The sequence below is a fragment of the Podarcis vaucheri genome (assembly GCF_965113315.1).
Source record: "Podarcis vaucheri genome assembly, chromosome: 11".
Lineage (NCBI taxonomy): Eukaryota > Metazoa > Chordata > Lepidosauria > Squamata > Lacertidae > Podarcis > Podarcis vaucheri.
This window is the reverse complement of record NC_138749.1, coordinates 38,096,633-38,116,369: the sequence shown is the minus strand read 5'-3', so window position 1 is coordinate 38,116,369 and position 19,737 is coordinate 38,096,633. Positions and strand designations below refer to the sequence as shown.

At 40.1% G+C, this 19,737-nt stretch overlaps 1 protein-coding gene across 7 annotated transcripts in view; it reads right to left on the bottom strand.

The window, feature by feature from the left end:
- Window positions 1-1,474: 1,474 nt before the first annotated feature.
- Window positions 1,475-19,737, bottom strand: part of RHOBTB3 (Rho related BTB domain containing 3) — a 34,799-nt gene continuing 16,536 nt past the window's right edge. For 6 of the 7 annotated variants that reach the window (XM_082191470.1, XM_082191467.1, XM_082191468.1 and 3 more), the window contains 8 exons: window positions 19,303-19,414; window positions 17,911-18,276; window positions 16,501-16,613; window positions 15,319-15,439; window positions 11,083-11,256; window positions 8,115-8,281; window positions 6,639-6,735; window positions 1,475-4,980 (listed from right to left, as the gene is read on the bottom strand). In XM_082191470.1, the coding sequence (XP_082047596.1) occupies window positions 4,865-4,980; window positions 6,639-6,735; window positions 8,115-8,281; window positions 11,083-11,256; window positions 15,319-15,439; window positions 16,501-16,613; window positions 17,911-18,276; window positions 19,303-19,414 (1,266 nt within the window). In that variant the 3' untranslated portion in view covers window positions 1,475-4,864. Of the gene's footprint in view, window positions 4,981-6,638; window positions 6,736-8,114; window positions 8,282-11,082; window positions 11,257-15,318; window positions 15,440-16,500; window positions 16,614-17,910; window positions 18,277-19,302; window positions 19,415-19,737 lie in introns of those variants that run through there. The other variant, XM_082191472.1, reaches the window with a different exon arrangement.

The following is a 19,737-nucleotide window of genomic DNA, read 5'->3' as shown; positions in this document are numbered from 1 at the left end:
AGATGCCACAGATTGAGCCTAGAACATTCCACAGCCCTTCACCTGAGATGCCTTTTGATGCCATTGTTGTAACTGACAAAGAACTGAGTGGGAAGACAGGATCCATCCCTTGGGGCATGTGCATGGATCCTGAGGAGCATACACTGCCACCAAAGTCTAGCTCTGGAATGCTCCACACATGCTTTCCCAAATATAAGCCTACACTGGGACCTCACAGAAGCACTGGGCTCTTGCGCATGTATACCTTTGAGTCATGCATTGTTAAGTTATTGGAAAGCGCTAGCAAATATCAGGTGCCTCTGATGAAAGTGTGACACACCTTGGTGGAAATCTATTTTCTTGTCAGCCGTACAAAATGCAAGGTGACTTAATTTTTCCACCCATGAATGCTATTGAAGTTTGTGCTTTGTTGTCAAAGGGAGAGGCCATTATTCTGCGAAAGCTGCTAAGTTGTGCAATTGCAGATCTTTTTTTGAAGTTGCTGTCTTCAGGTACAATTATGTGTTTTAACATAATTGAAACTCTTATATGTTAGCACATAACATAATGGTTGTATAATAGCCTTTAGTATGAACAAGGCTGTTTCGTTTCATCTCGGGCCATTTCCATCTGGAGAACTAAAACAGGACTTTGAAGGCTGATTGCTGTGTTATGTTGCAAGTCATTCTTGTGATGAAAATCATAGAAAGAACCTACCTACAAACCATAAGGTCCCAAGGCAGGTTATAACATTTGAAACAGTTGAAAACTATGAAGCAGTTTGTAAATTATAAAAAATGGGAAGTAAAACAATTCTCGATGCAGCAAGTATACATGATTAGTCCCACAAAAATACTTTAAACTGTCAAATGTATAGGTGTGTCTTTAGCACAGTGAAAACTGAATAATTATGGTGTTCAATGCACCTCTGCAGGGAGCAAGTTCTGCAACTTAGGGGCTGCCACTGAGAAGGCCCTCTCCTGCATTGGCATTGTCTCTACTTCTGAGGTTGGTGAAACTGCCAATCTTAACACCCAAGAGGATCTGTAGGAACGGAGGCGGTCTTTCAGATATTTGGGTCATTTATGACTTTAAACACCAATGTGTGTGTGTGAAATAGGCCCAGAAACAAACTGGCGACCAGTGCGGTCATTTTAAAATAAGGGTTATATGAATTCTAAATGGAATCCCAGATAGTCATCAGGCTGCTGCATTTTGGACCCTGGAAGTTTCTGAAATGTCTTCAAGGGCAGCCCCATGTAAAACACATTGCAGTAATCCAATCTGGAGGTTACCAGAGCAAGTACGGCAGGTGAGGCTATCCATTTTGCTTTGGTTAAGACCTTAATCCTTCTGAGGCGAGTGCATTGTCTTGGAAGTTTTGTTTTAATGCAGTGCACACTCCTAGTATGCGGCACAATGAAGTATCAATATAATACAAATTTACTGTGGAATATGTTAGACTTCATCTAGCATGAAACTGATTCCCCCCCCCCATTTCTAAAGATGATCAAATACACACTGAGTATAGTTTGAACTATAGCTATTTAATGGATAAATAAGCACATGAGATGAACACTTAGTAGAAACATTTTATTGAGTTAAATATTAAATTTAAAATCTTGTAAATTTTAAGCACCAGCCAACATGTGAAATTATTATTACATATCCAACACATGCCATGATAAAATAAGTGTTTCTTTGAGCTACAAACACTCTCATCCATGTGACAAGACTACAACAAAGATTCTTGTATCTTAAAGTTGGCTCTCTATACATCTCCATGCTGGCTTGACATTAGCCCAGGTTCATAATTTCACTTTAAGAAATTATAAGAGTCTGTTATCAGAAATTATTATTTAAATAAAAATAGACATCGAAGTAATCCCTTCAGTGTGAACTCTCTTGAATGCTACTTACAATACCTGCATATTAATTAATAATTGTATAATTAGAAATGTGAAATCTACTAGTTGTCTTCTAAAATAGACTTACATCAATTGCCCCATGAAACCACTGTAGGAAACTTTAGGAAAGTTACAAGTTGCTATCATGTGTTTGCAGATGGGAGGGCAGTGTTTGACTATCTGAGCAGGGATTATGGTACAATGCATGTGCCTATAAGGGAATCTGGAAGCTTTTCTGCCTTTTTGTGGTTCATTCAGCAGACCCAGGAGTCTAAGCTACCCGGGAGTTTCTTGATTTATTTATATATTAAAACCAAATCATGGCTTGCTAATTTTCAAGCTAAACTAATTCATACATGTTCATACTAATTCTAAACTGATTCAACTATGCATTTTTCCTAATCCAGCCAGGGCCGTATACCATCTGCATGAGCATCGAAGAACACAAACAGGTGACCCATATGTGGTTTCTAATCCTAACCCCCTCCAAAAAAAACTAACTAGTTCCCCTCAGTTCCAGAAAGCTTCTTAAATTGCTATACTTGCCATATTGCAGTAATACTAATGCTCTGTTTTCTTTCTTGCACAGTTCTATCCAATTACTGCTGTACACAGCGTTGGACCATAGCAGGCCAGATTTGGGCCTTAGGGGTGTAATTTTTTTTATTGCAGAATGCACATCTATAGCAAACTCCTATGTGTGGCTATCCTCTTTCAAGTGAAGAAATTGTTTACAATAAATCTTAATTTTAAACATGTTCAAGCCCGGGCGGAATTCAATGACTGAGTCACATTAGCGGAAGTCCTACACAAAAGCCTTGCACAATGGGGCTTTCCCTCTTCTCCTCCCTCCCACTCCATGCCCCCAAAATTTACTTGTGAGAACCCCTGGAGTAGCACACAGGGAAAGGGTGGGAGTACCATTCTGTCCGGCAAGCCAAAATGACAAAACTATCACCTCAGCGCAACAATGAATTCCTCTCATTATTTCCAAGGTTACTTGTCAACATCACCGCAACAAGTTATCAGATCCATTTGAGCCGCTGTGCTTGTTTGTAGTATGCAATGTTGTATCTAAAACATGCAAGTACAGAGTGCAAGTAAGGAATTACAACCTATTTTGTGTGCTTGCGTACTTAACATTAGACATTTAGAAGGGAAACTGTCATGCTTGCCCTGCTGACCTGCGGAAAATGTATTGCAAAATGCAGCAAGTGTGTGTGTGTTTTATAATTGGCCTCCATAAAAACCACACTGCTGGATATTAGTTTCTAGTAAGAGATCCACAAATGCTTCAAAATTTTTTTTAAAAAAGGTTAAAAACCTAATAGAAAACACTATTTACAAGGGGCACTGAAATGCATGTGGGCTGTAAGGGAGGAACGCTTGGTGTAAATCTCATCTCTGGTGACATCAACAGGATCCTACACCTACAACATGTTTGCGCATGCGGAAGGTACAATGTGGCAGCCTCTGGATGTGCACACAGGTGTTGAGGATAGGTGAGGAAATACAGGCAAATATATATATATAGCCTCATATGCACGCAAAAGCAGACAATAGTCTCAGCAGGGACATGCCACTGAAAACCAATGGGAGGCAGCTCCTGCTTTCCAGTAGGGATTCAGCCCTCTGGATGCTGGCCAATCCAGGCATGCAGACTGGATGCGGGGTGGCTACACACAGGACCTCTCTGGAAGAAACTGACAAAGGACAGGAGAATCTTGCTGGGAAATCATACGTCTGGAGATGTGTAAAAAGGAAAAGCCAGGGCTTGTGAATTAAACTTTGGTGACTGGGAGACTGGGGTGGCAGTCTGATCGCAATAGCATGCCTGGATCCCCTGGAATCTGCAATGTCTAGCTCCAAAGTGGTCAAAGCCGATCTGTCCAGCTGGCTCCTTTCTTCTCTCTTGCAGCCTCTAGGACATCAAAGTATAAGCAACAAGCCCTGGTCAGGGTTTTCAAAGACTACACCTGGCTGCTGAGTGTCACCTTGCTCCATAAGATTTGCCTTGCAGATTTCCAACCCTTGCATTTTCATGCCCTTGGCTAAGCTCCGAATGCAATGTACGGTACTTTGGAAAAGCGTTTCTGTCACATGACCCCTTTAGGGAGAATTTTCCTGGAGAAATTCATGTGGACTTAATTTGTCATCTACTCAGGAAGAACTGGCAAAAACGCAGTAGCGTTACACGGTTGTGACAATGTTTTGGTTTTTCTCCACATGGAAACACATTTGTAGAGGATATATACACACACCAGAAACAATGTGGAAGAATGCTTATTACTTGATCATTTCTTTTGCATTGCAGGATAATGACCAGCAAATAAATGGCACTATTTTAGATATATTAGACCATTCAGTGAGGGGAAAACATAAATCAATATTTTCTAGAAAGATAGTGATGTATTTTACACCATAACATAGGAATTTAATGATGCTAACAGGAAGTACATTTTTTCTAATCACCAGTGCAGAAACATAATACTCTATGTTTTTACAAAATTCTTAAAAGGCCCCAAAATAAATTACAGAAATCCTTAACAGAGTAACTAGCAAACAAAATTAGGTTCTACAGTTTCCAGACAAAGAGAACCTACAAACATTTAATGAATTTGGAATCTCCTTCAGACTCTTAAAATCCCAATCACGGGCTGACATGATTTCCAGGCTCTAAATAAGTCTAAACTCCACTAAAAACCTGAAATAATATGACATGAATTGATGTCTCTATACAAGGAAATTAGACCCAGCAGCAGAATTGGGAAACATCCAGGTTAAATGCTTATGCTTTTCTAAATTTTGTTTCACATGCTTTTAAAAAAATACAGTAGTTATTCATTAGCAAGTGCAGTATTAGATCATAGTTTCACAGCATGTAAGCTCAGCATTTGCTTTCAGTCTTGTGAAGTTGTAAGATTCCTGAAGCAATTGACTTTCTTCTCTTCATAACTAAAGATGGATCAGCTTTCAGTTTACATTACTACGCAATGGCATTTTCGAGAATGAATGTAGTTCCTGTACTCTGCAAGCTGTTTCAGGTACATACTAGAAGGCCATCTATGCATCTCGACAAAATTGCGTTCTTCCACTAAAATGAGAAAAAGGGAAATGTATTTCTCATCAGGTTAAAAGATTGCTCTGTCCAGCATGCTATTTCTAAACAACTTCAGAAGCTTTTTCTCTCTAAGCTAGAAATCTGTAAAGTTCTACCTTGTATCAGATCTGAATTGCAGTTTCATACATTCTGCACTCAACTTGGGTTGGAAACAGACAGGGTAAAAAGATTCTAACACACTACGGATTTGAAAACAATATGTGATGTACTTTCATCTAACACCATGTTTAATGGACTTAGTAGATACAATACTAGTTATGACATCCCAATATAATCTGGCTCTTTTTAAGGCTGCAGAGAAAATGGATGTACATTCAAAAGGTGCTACTCTGTACAACTTTTAGAACCCAAAGTATCATATTTTACAGTGCCTGGACCACCAAATCCCTACTCAGAAGTTTTACTTATGTGATCTCCAAGCACATGAATGGGGTCGCGCCAACTAGCCCTGCACCCAATATCATGTGCGCTAATCCTGCCCATTGATGACTGCACATACAATGCAAAAACATCTGCAGGGATGCACTCTTCACAGGTACGACTATAAGCGCAAAGGCTTCCACACAAACTGGAACCCTGTGTAATCTGGGTTCCAGATGCTGTGGAAGTCTTTACACATACAGCTATTCCTGGTATGAGATACTGACTTACAGAACTTTTGGGTTTCACATAAGAGTGCTATAGGTGTTCCAGATAATTTTGTTTCTCACGAAAAATAAAGTGGTATAAGGAGCCGGACTGTAAAGCATTTAGAAAGCTAGCTATTGTAATTTGCTTTGCTTGGGTGTGGAAGCAGATAGTGGACAACAAAGGCCTCTTCCAAATTTGGTTTCTATCTTCCATCTAGATCTGGGCCTCCTTCCTTCTCCTCCGGATGAAAAACTTGGCACCTGATAATAAAGTGCATAGATTGATTTTCCTCCAGACTCAAAGTTCTTGGAGGCTGTTCCAGGCTTTCCCTGCTGTACGAATTCCTTCAAGGTCCCCCCCCCCTCATTGGATCCTTGCTGGAAGGGAAGTTTTTATGAGTCTCAGCTTTCTCCTCCCACAAATGTTACTCTCAGCATTCTTTGCTACGTTTCCCTCATCTTGGGATGCTTGTTTGAGTAAAATGAAGCTGGAACCACAAATGTTTACAGTATTACCCTTGATAATGTAACAAGTGAGTGGGGGGTAGGTTTGTATGAACAAGTTATGCACCGACCTCTATTTTTCTTTACACCTGTAAATTTCTTGAATTAAGTCTTCATAATTCCTCTTCATAATTTTATGTCATGAATGTCCACAGTGTGGCATATCAACAATTACAGATATGTTGTCCCCCTGATGCATTCATGAAACTACCTGTTTGTCTGACAAAGCTCCATCAATTCCATAGTAAAGTTGGAAGGGCAGATTCTAGGTGATTTAAAAGTTGGTGGGCAAGATATCATCCTATCACTGCTAAAATAACATCAGTGACAGTGTGCACTCATGTTGATAATGAGCTGGATCCAGACCTCACCATGCTTAGAGTACACCTACTGAAATCAATGTAACTACTCTAAGCATGACTGAGTTGCTCCAATCCACCCTAGCATTAGTCCAAACATCAACCTCTTTTGTGATTAGGAAGCAAACTGGTAAATTACCCGAAAGGTCTTCAAATTCAGGTTTTTGACTGAAGATTAAGTAGTTAGAAGCAATAAAATGAAGCAGCCAGTTTGAAAGGCAATCAGAGTTGTGAAACTGCAAGAAATGGAAATAAAATACAGAGGTACTCGAATATTATAGAAAAACACATTTTGGCAAAAGCATTAACTAAAATGGGTAGACGTTTATCTAGAAACATCATCTCTCTGATGTGACTGGAACACTCAGTTACCCCATCTATGTGACGCTAATAGAAACTGCTTATTACTCCAGTGTCTGCCTTTTATACGCACACATGCATATGCTTCATTTTGCCTGTTGCAATGTGCTGTCCTACTCAAAGTAAACCCTGTGCTGTTAATGGACCCAAGTTAGTTGTCTCTACTAATTGTAATAATGAGTCTACTATGAGTACAACTAACACTGGCTACAACCTATATATACATTCTTCCTGCACTTTGCAGAAATTACAACCTATCATACAAAAAGAAGAAAAACAAATAAACCAAGAGGATTTAGAATAAGCCAAGTTATTTGGCAATTCTGAGGTAGAAGAAACGGTAACATTTCTCATAGACTTGTGAAGAGAACATCACAGGCCAAGTTAGAAGTGGGTGGAGGCTTTTGATAGGTCACTTTATGACAAGAGTGGTGGACCTGTGGTGCTCCTGATGTTGTGCATTTTAACTTACACTGGCCCCTGTCAGCATGGGCAATGGACCAGGATAACGGGCGTGATAGTCCAGCAACAGCTGGAAGGCGGTCACAAGTTAGCTACCCCCGCTTTATGGTCTTAATATTTGAGGCGGGTATCATTTCCTGATAGCTCTTTCACTGTTGTAAGGTAAAGGTAAAGAGACTCCTGACCATTAGGTCCAGTCGTGGCCGACTCTGGGGTTGCAGCACTCATCTCACTTTATTGCCAAGGGAGCTGGCGTACAGCTTCCGGGTCATGCGGCCAGCATGACTAAGCCGCTTCTGGCGAACCAGAGCAGCACACGGAAACACCATTTACCTTCCCGCCACAGTGGTACCTATTTATCTTTGATGTGCTTTCGAACTGCTAGGTTGGCAGGAGCAGGGACTGAGCAATGGGAGCTCACCCCATCGCGGGGATTCGAATCGCCGACCTTCTGATCGGCAAGTCCTAGGCTCTGTAGTTTAACCCACAGTGCCACCTGCGTCCCTCTTTCACTGTTGTAGCTGACGATTTAACAGATGCTATGCTTAGCTCAATTCTGGAAAAAGGCTAATCTGCAAATTTCTTCAAGCCATTGCTAAAGGGACAGGAGCAGCCCTGGCAATTTGTTGCTGTTATTGTTGTTTACTGACAGATGGCAACCATGAAATAAAAAATGATACTTTGGAACACCACAGCTTTCCCTGGCTGGGGGGGGGGATGCCAGAGAGAAACCTTTTCCTTACTCAAGCACTGATTTAAGGAAATGTGCATGTATTTGATGCTTAGCACTTACCTTTGCTTTCCGAAGCAAGCTGACAACACTCAGGCTTGTTGATGCCAATTCCCTACTAGGCATGCTCTGGAGCTGCGTGATGATATACAGCTCACAGATGTGCTGGAGCCTTGACACCTGGTACATCTCAGCACAAATCAAGAGCGACATAGCTTGCAGAATGCTGGCTGGTAAGAATATCAAACCGGAGTTAGATTACTGACCACTTGATAGCAGGCTACTCAACACAACCCTTACATGTCTGTTACTGGTGCTCTTCTATGCTCCCTAATTCAAATAGGTCAGTGGTCATTTTTAAGCCGCTCTTCCTCTACACGTAATCGACTAGTTTACTAGCTATGAGTCCAAAATGGCTATGCCAAGAGCTATCAGAAGAGTCCCCTTCCATTTACCAATCACAAAGCATCCTTCTTGAGAAAAATGGTGGTTCTAAGGGAGATTTGTCTACAATCTGCTTTAGCTGAAGTATGATTTAATGTCACTGGCGTCTATAGAACTAAATAAACTTAAATACTACTGTTTGTATTTAACTGGGTAGTGAATATGTCTCTTGGGAGACGCATTTTACTAAGTGCAAGGTATGACCCAAGCTGTAGAGTCCTGCATAATCAAGGAGTTCCTGTTGCTGGCTGTAGAAAGGGCCACCCCCAAAGAGTACAAAAGGTCCTTTCTTTTCCTGTAGCTGCCAACTGGGAAACCCCATGACCCACACAGACAGCAGCATAGCTGTAGTTTCAGAATATTTTCGTGCCTGCTTCCTCAAATGGCAGAAAGAAACTAAAGAAAAGAGGGTGAAGTGAATAAAAAGAGAGAGATGTGATTTCTTTCTTTTAAAGTGCTGTTTCTTTTCCCTTTGGGGAAAGTCATATATAATTTTAGGGATTGCCACTGCAATCTACAATACAGTTATCAAATCAACACCCAGTAGTTTCCAAGGTCATACCATAAAATATTCACATTAGCATGCCCTATTTAACAAGAAATCAACCTGAAACATTTCTTTTGAGGGTTTTTTATGAGAATGTATGTTAACCATTATTATCAATAAAAGTTAATTTATAGAAGTTAGTACAAACTCAATTTCAGTGTTGATTCTGACACGAAAAAGGAGATCTTTTGTTAGTCTGCTGTCTCTTTACAATGGGGTCAGGGAGACCGAGTACACAGCTGGGTGTGTCTGGTAAACAACTGTTTAATGAGATCTGAAGCGAGGAATGAGTCAGCTGGGAATGGGGCAGTGTCGGTAGAGGAAATTCCCTGAGTAACAAATAAAGGTGTGGGTGGCATGTCACATATTGATTGGATATAAATTATCAACCCGCAAATTTCTACTTGCACAATGCTGGATAGAAATTTGCGGGTTGGGTATTTCTCTCACAGTGAGACGCATGGATTAGTGGTTTGAGAAATGTGGAGATTTTGAAGTGTAGCTATCTATATTCTATGTTGTAGGTTTTTTTTATTTTCAGCCTTTTATTCTTACTTGTTTTCATTAGCTCTGAGCCAAAAAAATTCTGAATGGTGGATTTGGTTGTCTATTTGTTTTGGGGGTATAGATTTTACAATCATTCACTTTTTACAAGTCATCCAACATGATGACATCATTCAATTATTGCTATCTTATATTTCTCTGTGGTTCTTTTGTCTTTTATCAGACCTCAGAAAGTCTTTTTTTCCCCAGGGGAACAAAAGAGCAGCACAATCTCTCCAGGTGAAAATAAATGCCTTTTGCATTACCATTCCGCCTTCTTTAAAGTTTTTGTGTGTTTTTTTAATGTGGACAGTGACATACTAAGAAAGAGGACCTATCACAGCTCAGCAGGCATTTATTATAAAATTTGCAATGAGTGCCATTTTACGGCCCATTTCTTTTTAAAAAATCAATTTCTTAATTATCACTACAACACTTTTCTGACTGTTTTTTAAAATGAAAGGGAGGCACGGTACAATAAGTCTATGGTGGTTTTTTATGATTTAAACAATCCCTACCCTTTTCTGGTCACACCACCATTAACCATGTCGATAAAACAAGGAGAAAGCTTTAAAAAAAATTAACATAATTGTATTATACTATTACAGCACCATAATAGATTAACGTTATAACATTTTGGTGATAATGATGTTAAACCCTTCTCTCTCTTGAGCTAGAAAAACACTTTACCAATAATTAAAATACTGATAAAAAAATGAAAGATCATAAAAAGGTGCCCACCACAAAGTAAATGTACGCTAAGGTTCAACTGTCCCCCATATACAGCAACTATGCCACACTGTTGTGGACAAAACATGGAGGGATAATAGAAAAACCATCATACTCCTGGGAGTGTGAAAATCAATTACGATTCTGCCTGTAGCTTCCAACAAAAGAGCAGTGACTGAGTAGCACTAGGAATCACTCTTATTGAAGCTGGCCTGAACTGAGCCTTTATAAAAGGTAATCCAGGAATGCCCAGAAATATTTTCACCCAATATAAAAAAATCCAAGGTTAAGAACCAGAAAATTCAAAAGGTACAACACTATGCAAAATGTACTCAGCAGCAAGTCCACTTAGTTCTTAATAACTATACTTAGGATTACAGCTGTGCAGAATACATGCAAGTATACTCGAAAGTAAGTTCCATGGTGTAAAATAGAAATTACCGTATTTTTCTGTGTACAAGACTGGTTTTTTTTAACCAAAAAAATGGTTTAAAGTTGGGGCTCGTCTTATACACAGGTAGTGCTGAGGGGTGTTTACTTAATTTGGAGTCCCGAATAATAGGGGGCATTTATACATGGGGGTGTCTTATACATGGAAAAAATATGGTATTACCAGTGAAGTCTGCACAGGATTGCAGTCTTCCTCAGCTGTAGAAGAAAAATGATATGATGGTATCTACTTCTGTTCCCTCTTCCTTCACCAATGAAGGAGCAACCAGAGCACCAGAAGTATATGAATATACAAAAAAAGTTTAAATATTTGTTTACCTGGACAACAGGAGTCCGTATACAGATACTCTAGAAAGGACAAGAAAGTGTCTTTGGAAATCCCATAAACTGGAACCAGAAAACTATTAGATTCTGCATAGTTGCCATTGAACATAGCCGCCATTACCTCACAGCGAGCCACGAGGACTGCTCTGTGAGCGGGCACTGTAGCACCTGCAAGAAGAGGGGTCGGGGAGAGAAAGAAAACCAAGGCAATGATTTCAACATTTTTATGCTGAAATGTATTTAAGTTAGGGATGCGGAATCTGTGGCACTCTAGATGCTATTGGACTAAGGGGTTGATGGCAGTTACATGTATAATAACACCCAAAGGGCCACAGTTTCTCATCGCTAATTTAAGAGCAATGTTTTCTTAAATTATTGAACACTGGTGTTCCAAGAAAAATCTGCCATTGTTAACAAATTTTACAATATAAAACAAAATAAAGTGACAGGATTTATAGTGATGCCTTCACTTAATGGGATCTGAACCCACTGTCCATTTAGGATGAAATATTTGGTTTCTGGATCTACTCTGGTTGCCTTCAGTACACCTAAGTTTACAATCCTCTACACATTTACTGCGGGAATCAGTCCAATTTAATTCAGTAGGTTTTACTTTTGAGTAAATATGCTTAAAATTATATGGCACACTGGCCTGAACCCAAATTCCGTAATTTATTGCACCAGCAAAGAAAAAGACTGTGTGTGTGTTTCTATTAATGCTGCCCATTGAAACTTTGTAGTCTGTGGCACCAATCTGTAAATATGGCATCCATGTGTACAATGCAAATGTCTGCAAGGAGGCTTCCACATCATCTGCAACCCTAACTATTCAGGGTTCCATATAGTATAGAAGGCTTTGTGCACTCAGATATTCGAGTAAAGATTCCCACCCAGCCGATGTGCATCCTGTAGACAGAGGTGCCTGAGAGCAGGGCTACTCAGCACTGGTATCAGGGTCAGAGTTATGTTCTTGTTTACTGCAGCCCCACTCTTTCCTCACATGATCAATTCAGTTTTGAATAAAATGCCTGAATAGGACTTAATTCTTTGAAAAAAGCACTGATAGAAGCAAAGTGACATTTGCTCTGCCACAGAAAAACTTCTAAATGGCTCCAGCATTTCACATTTCTAATACAGTGGTACCTCAGGTTACATACACTTCAGGTTACATACGCTTCAGGTTACAGACACCGCTAACCCAGAAATAGTGCTTCAGGTTAAGAACTTTGCTTCAGGATGAGAACAGAAATTGTGCCCCGGCGGCACAGCGGCAGCAGGAGGCCCCATTAGCTAAAGTGGTGCTTCAGGTTAAGAACAGTTTCAGGTTAAGTACGGAACTCTGGGACGAATTAGGTACTTAACCCGAGGTACCACTGTACATTGATCTGCAGCAGTATGAGAGAAATAATGCACTGGTGAGGCATTTACCCATAATTTTATTCATTTCCAGGCCTAACTTACGAGAACTTAAGTATTTAAAATGCACAATCAGAGGCTCATTTTTTAAAATAACTGTTTCAGGTTCAAAACTGTCTTAGTGCCACGCTCTATAACTTGGAACTACTGGTTTAATTCCCTGGGATCTTTCAGTAAGGAAGGAATAGCACTTTTCACATCCCTAGAGGTACTCCTATTATTACTGGAATTAAAAGATCTGTGTCCTGACAAAAATCTGGATGCAATCTGGTAAACACAACTGCACTCTTTTGTGCAGTGCATTCTTAAATTAGGTGTTTTTCGCTCTAAAGACAAAACACTTTAAAAAGTACAAATTCATTTTCATTGTGTTCTGTTTGTAATAGATGGTTGCACTCTTGTTAATATGAATATATTCCTCTGTGGCATCTGTTTGAGACAAGCAATGAAACCTATTGCTCCCTCAACTTCCTACAAGAATTGTCCAAAGAGTAGCCCTTAGAACTGAGCTGTCTGTCTCACCAAGCTCTGCATTTGTATTTTGTTCTCCTTTCAAAGGACTGTTTGTTTTCTCTGCATACTGAAGGCGGCATCTAGAAAAGAATTCCCTTGTACGCATGTGCCTAGTTCATAGAGATTCAGACTTGGCTGTGGCTTTTCAAAGCTGAAAGCAAAATAATTAAACAACTCTTTAATCCTGTGCAAGCAGAAGTTTGAAGTTGATCAAAAATACTTGCCACTACTTGCAGCAAAAACTGCAAGGTTTTTAGCGGAGGCAATTAGAATAAGATCTATTATTTTATTAGTGATGTAAACCTCCAAAATGTATTTGGTATAGTTAAGTTTTTACCTCTTTTGTCATTACATTTTATTTTATTGCTACGGCTAGTGGCTGATGCAAATAAAGATTCTTCTAATTCTTGCCACTACTCCTGTCTGTGTATAGGCATAGAAGTAGTTAAGGGTTGCAATTTTGTACAAAATCCTGCTTAAATCCCACTGAAGTCAATGAGATTAGGCATTGTTAATAGTACACAGGACAGCAAATAAAGGTCCATGACTGGCACGGCAAAAATGAAGAAATGCCAGTATCATCTGTAAAGGCAGCTGTGTTGGCGTATAAGAAAATTAGGCCAATATATAGGCCAACCAAAATAGAACAAGTTAGAATTGCAAGTTTTTGAGTTTTACAGAACTGTTCATCAAGGTAGACGGTAAACAGAGCAATGTGGGGACAGGTGGGCGATTTCTTTTTTATTGTTTGGTTGCTGTTGAAAACATGGAGTTTGAATCTGGACATAGTCTTACAATGGAATGGGGGGGGGGAGGCACTAGCAGACATTAACATGAGGCTATTTAGGTGCTATGTGGCTCTCACCTTCACTAATATAAGGCCTGCGTCCTGGCCGAGAAGTGGTGCCAGGATAGGTGCTGATTTCCTGCGAGATCTTGCGAGATCTCAGCAAAGTCTTGAAAGATGTCTAGGAGTGCCAAATATCTCTTGAGATCTAAGAGAGATCTTGCAAGCTCTTTCACGGGTAATAGCCACCACTGCTTCTCCACAAGCGGTGACACAGCTGGTGGTACAGCTGCAGTGCCACCAGTAGGTGGCTAAGTGGTGGTGAGTGTCCCACTGGTGGTGTGGCAGAACAGTATGGCACTTCCTGTTTTGCCTTAAGTGGCAAAACAGGATGTACCACCCCGATCGTAGGATTCCAGAACTTACAGCTGTCAGCTCTGAGGGAAAGCAGGCAAGGACCCCCAGTCCAAGTGAGGCTCGCTAGCTCAGGGAGGAGGTGTGTGATTCCTTGGCTGGAGAAGGCTCAAGTGAGGGTCAGATGCCTTGTCAAGCCCAGAAGCTATAACAGGCCTGCATTGTGGTTTCCACTTACTAAAAAACCTGTGTGTTTTGCCTAAGGGTATAACAGACAATTCTTGAGTTTTGAGGGATCAGGTATCAGCCACATTTATGATTCTTTTTCCCAGCTGGCCCCTAACCATTCTCATATTACCTCCTTCCTGATTGTTTTGAGATTTTGGTTGTCGAAAGCTTCTGAAATAGAAAGTTTCGGTTTTCAAACTCTTAGTGAATGCGCCTCAGAAGTCAAATGGCTTCCGAGGTGCATTTCTCCATTTTTTCAATGGGTTTTGCCAACTGGCAATTGCACCTTAGTTGTTGAATGTTTCAGAAGTCCAATGGTCTTCCAGAACGGATTACATTTGACAACCGTGGTTCAACTGTACAGGCTCCGTGACTTTAAAATCAGCTTTAAAAAATGTTTCCTCCTTCCCATATCCCACTTCTCTGTTTTTACCATCTAGCCTGCTGAAAAGGTCTGGGAGACCTGGAAGCTTTGAAACTATTTTGTGATTATTTTAGACAGCCTACTAAAGGCACTACTGTAATTGGGATTTTGCAATATAATCAACTATCAGATGAGATTCCCCTCTCTCCTATCATACATTCGGCTTTGAAACATTTTCGCAGCACTATAAGAAATACTGCTGGAAACCACAGGAGGGAAGAGTGCTCTTGGGCTGGAATCCTGCTTGCAAGTTTTTCACAGGCATCTAGTTGGTCATTGTGGGAACAGGATCCTGGACTATATGGGCCATTGGCCTGATCCAGCCGGCTCTTCTTATGATAGGCTCTTACATATGGAATTCTTCCTCATATTATGATAATGAAAGCATATCGATGATGCTACTCATTTTTATTGAAATAGTTATTCAATTTATCACCAGGAGGTATTTTATCACAGTTTGACTACTTAAAGGGAAAAGGTGGGGAAACAAATGAGATAAGCTTCATACCTTGTATTTTGAACATGACATCAGCTAATACAGTTGTGTTAAAGAAGAGCCTGAGAGAGCTGTTACATAACTGCAGGGGCCTTTTTGACAAATATGATCTGCAATTTCTTGAGTTGTTAACCTGAAAAAGGAAAAGACAGAGGAACATGTGAGTGCCAATGCTTTTTAAGTGCCTACCTTTGTTCCTGCTTTTGAAGCAAACGATATGAAACCACTGAGCCTGTTTTTTCCACTTCGTTCACAACTGATCAGCAACATCTGTTGCACACTTTCAAAAGCTCTTCCTCCATTTTCATTTCTACTACCATAAATAGGTATCTCACAATGGTTCTTACTCTAAATATGTATCCTGCCATTGCAAGCCCCCCACCCCCGGGATGCACAGACCATAATTCTGACACAGGGTAGTAATCAATATTTCCCCTCCAGTAGCAGACCCTAGCCCCTCACATTTTGGGAAGATCCTCTAGCTAGACACCTAACATCGGGAAGATCAAGGGGGGAGGTTGTAAAAAGAAATGTAACATTCTCCTACGCATACATAGAATCCTGAACACGACACTTTGTTTCTGACCAGGGGGCACAATCCATCACAAAGTTATCCTGCACTTATCTTGTTGAAATAAACAGGAGTTGTGCAAAAGACCAGCCTTGCACATTGTGTCCCAGCCTTGGGTCAGATGAGTGTGTCTCTCTTAAAGGTATCCAAAAGCTGGCAGCCTGAGACAGCTACTTCACCTAGAGACAGTAGGGCTGCTTCTGCATCAATATTCATAAACAAAATAAAGTAATACTCCCTTATATGAACCAAATATCTTCCCCTTTGAAACCTGACGCTTGTTAGAATTTAAGCTTCCCATAGCTGCATTTTAAACTCTTTCATTGTTAGGAAGAATATTAATAAAGAAATAACTGTTTAATAAGGATCGTTTTTGAATACTCTGTCATCACCCCCCCCGAGTTATTAAATCCACTTATTCAAAAAGTTTATAATCTTTCCAGTTGCTGAATTCACCATCTTCCCCTGTTTCTATAGCCTAACTAATACTGAACTTAATGGTGAGTCATTTGGACTTAACACCCTTTATTGATAAATATTGTATCTAAGGGATCCAAACCACTCCATCTGGTCCTTTTTGCAATCCAATAAGTGCAATTGAAAGATAAAATAATGTGGCTTACCTTTCCTGGAATTTTCAAGATACATTTTACTCTCTCAAGAACAAGCTCAACGTTCCCAAGATCCTTCAGCTTCTTTTTGATATGTTCTTCTAATAGTTCCCATTGGAAAGCACCTGTGGAGATGAGATAAACAATACTTCTAGGCTATGGCTCCTCTCAGACTATCAGTTTTTTAGCTCCAGAAATGTAGTTATTACCAATATGTGCTGCACACAACCCAAGCATCTTCTCAGGGGGTGGCATTTCTGCCGCAGGGACACTGCATTTTTATATCACTGAAAGAACTATATTTGGTACCTGGGAAAAGGAAAATCTCGTCTCTCCACATGCCCGAATAGCAAAGTCACTGTTATTGTGCTTGATGTTAGTAATGTGGGTGTCATCAGCACTAATAAGACATCCCTATGGTGTGAATGACGAGAAGTGACAAAACTGCCTCCCCAGTTCCTGACTTTTAAATAAAGAAATAATTAGAACTGGAGAGGAGGAATCTGTTTGCCCTTAAACAACTGGCCTTGCAAAGGTTGTGAAGTTGCATCCTTCAATGCACACATACACAACAACAACAACATTTCAGCATCAGACTTGGAAGAAAATACACGTTTAGACATGCCGCCTAGATTCAGAGTTCTGCATGTGTTTTGATGCATAAACAGATTTCCTGGAGAATATGGCATCCCCACCTAGTGCAATAAACCCAATAGGCATGTGACTGGAGTTGTCCTCAAACACACTGAAAGGAACAGTCCTTTCAAGAGCAAGAACTCCATGTGTAGACAGGAGCACACAAGTTTAAGGAATCTTAGGGCAGTAAAATTGGGTACAATCCACCAAAGAGTGCCACTGCACTATTTCCATTTTGTTTGTTTGTTTATTTCCTTCTTCAAAGGCTGTTGACTGCAATAGCTTGGTGGATTGCTTTATTGCACCTCCTTAGTAGAGTAACCAAGTTGCACCTCCTTAGTAGAGTAACCATCTCCAAGTTTAGTCATCAATATCACTTTTCCTCCATCGCCACTATTCAGCAAAAGTTCTTAAAATATGTAACAATCAGAAAACAACAAAAATGACTTGATCGGGATAGTCTGGTGCCCAACCAACTTAAATTGTGCAAACAAAAGTTCTGGCAACATTTACACTTCCCACTGAAATCTCCTTCATTAAAAAAAATAAATCCCTACATAAAAGAACACCAGACATTTGGAAGAAAAGTTTTCAGATAGTCTACTCCCTGACATAATAGTAATCTGTATGCATCTACTTCAAGTCTGAAGTGGTTAAGTTCAGGTGCGGATTTATTACAACAACGAGAACTAGGCCTCTAGCGAGATGGTATGCAGCCCCATTGCAGTAGGTTAGCTCTTTCTTGCTAAAAGACAAAAAACAGCCAGAACCATTCTGACAGGATACCTGAGTAAATGAAGTGCAGAATGTCTGACAAACAAGAACAGAAGAAAGAGTCTTTAACAATGACTCTTACTGGTGAGTTGCCTGATGAGTTGTGGTTTAAAACAGGAAGCACAGCTTGCCGGTTTGCTGCAAAGAGGGTCTGGGCAGTTCGAATGATGGAGGAATCCTGAATGTCTGCTGGACTCTTCACATTAAAGAGTAACATGAACACATGGCTAACAGAGCACAGAACAATCCTGTGAGCTTCTGCTACTTCCTTCAAGTCTTCAGAATAAAATACCACATCTGCACACTGGCAACAGAACAGCAGGTTATGTAAATCGGAGTCATAATGCGAGGCTTCACCTTTTAAGATTGGCATTTTTTCTAAAACAAAACCAAAAAAATAGAAATAATGAATAAACTGTTTGTAACTCCAAATTTGCACTAGGCACAATGCAAACAAAAGCATTTTTATTCCCTGGGACTGGATTAAATGAGGACATAACAGTGTTTTCCTAACTGCCCTAAATACATTTCTCTTTACTACACTTTGGCCATCAAAGGAAGCCCAATTTCTCTAACTTCTCAGGTTAATACAAACTGTAAAAACATTTACTTAAAAATTAGATGTTTCTGAAATTAATCATTGGAGAATTGCTTGAACTTCAGTTGTTTTAAAGGATATAGCCAGAGACTGTGAGGATAAAAGGCTGCATACTCACAAAGGCCAAACTACGTTTTATACTGAACATCATCAGCAACTGCTTGTAATAGTGAAAAAAATGCAGAACATTCTGATGCCAGGGTAAATTGTACTAGATGCCAGAGAAGTCTGAGGAGCTACACAGCATTTTTGACAGCAGCCATGCACTTAACATAATCAGAGTTCAAGAAACTCACCTGATTCCTCATCATGGGCCAGGGCCCTTTTGCCATCTGGCCAGTAGAGGATGTAGGGTGGGGTGGAAAATAATACCAGTGGAGAGTGAATAACAAAAGCTGTTAGGTGCCAGAGAACTTACAGCTGGCATCTATTTAGATACTGGCACCAGTACTATAATTATTTGTTGTAGCTCATACTTTCCTCTAGGCCCTGAAGCCCCTCTGCTACAGCAAGCCTGCCAGGAGTTAGTCCCAAAACAGGGCATTCCAGGGATAGGGCAGCCTATCGTCTACCAGAGCCCTCCATTCCCCTGAATGATCCTAGGATCAGACCCATCAACTACACAAGTATAGAGCTACTGTGTTAATTTCTCTTCCATTGAAATGAGAGGGTTTGTCAAAAACACACTCAAAAGAACCATAAAAAGAAGACCCCCACCCCTGACAGCGCAGGCCAGCAGGGCTTTAAAATTGATAAATTCTCCCTCCATCTCCTGTCACTTAGATGTGCTCTGTTGGAAATTATACCTGGCTGATCAAGTTGAGGTGGCTTAACTCCATGGCACTTATGGTTTTTTTTCCTTTTCTTCATTTTTTCAGAAGATTTCTGATTCAAGCTTTGTATCATAAAATATTCCAGCTAAAATAAAATATACACATATATATTTACTTAACCTTCTAAGATTTATTTAAGAAGCCACAGCAGATCAATTATGGTTAAATGCTGATTGGACACTTTAATCAACTTGAAAGATAACAAATTTCTTATGTACCTTTTCATACAAAAGCAGGAGCACTGAACATTTAGAAGATATTAAGCAAAGTAGAAAGGATGAATCCTATAGTTTTGATGTTAGTGGCAGGGAGTTTGGCTGTTTCAGAACTGACCAAGAGCCCAAACCTCCATGTGGTTTTTAACCTTTCTCCCATTAAATTAGCCTCATCTGCCCAGTACAAGAAACA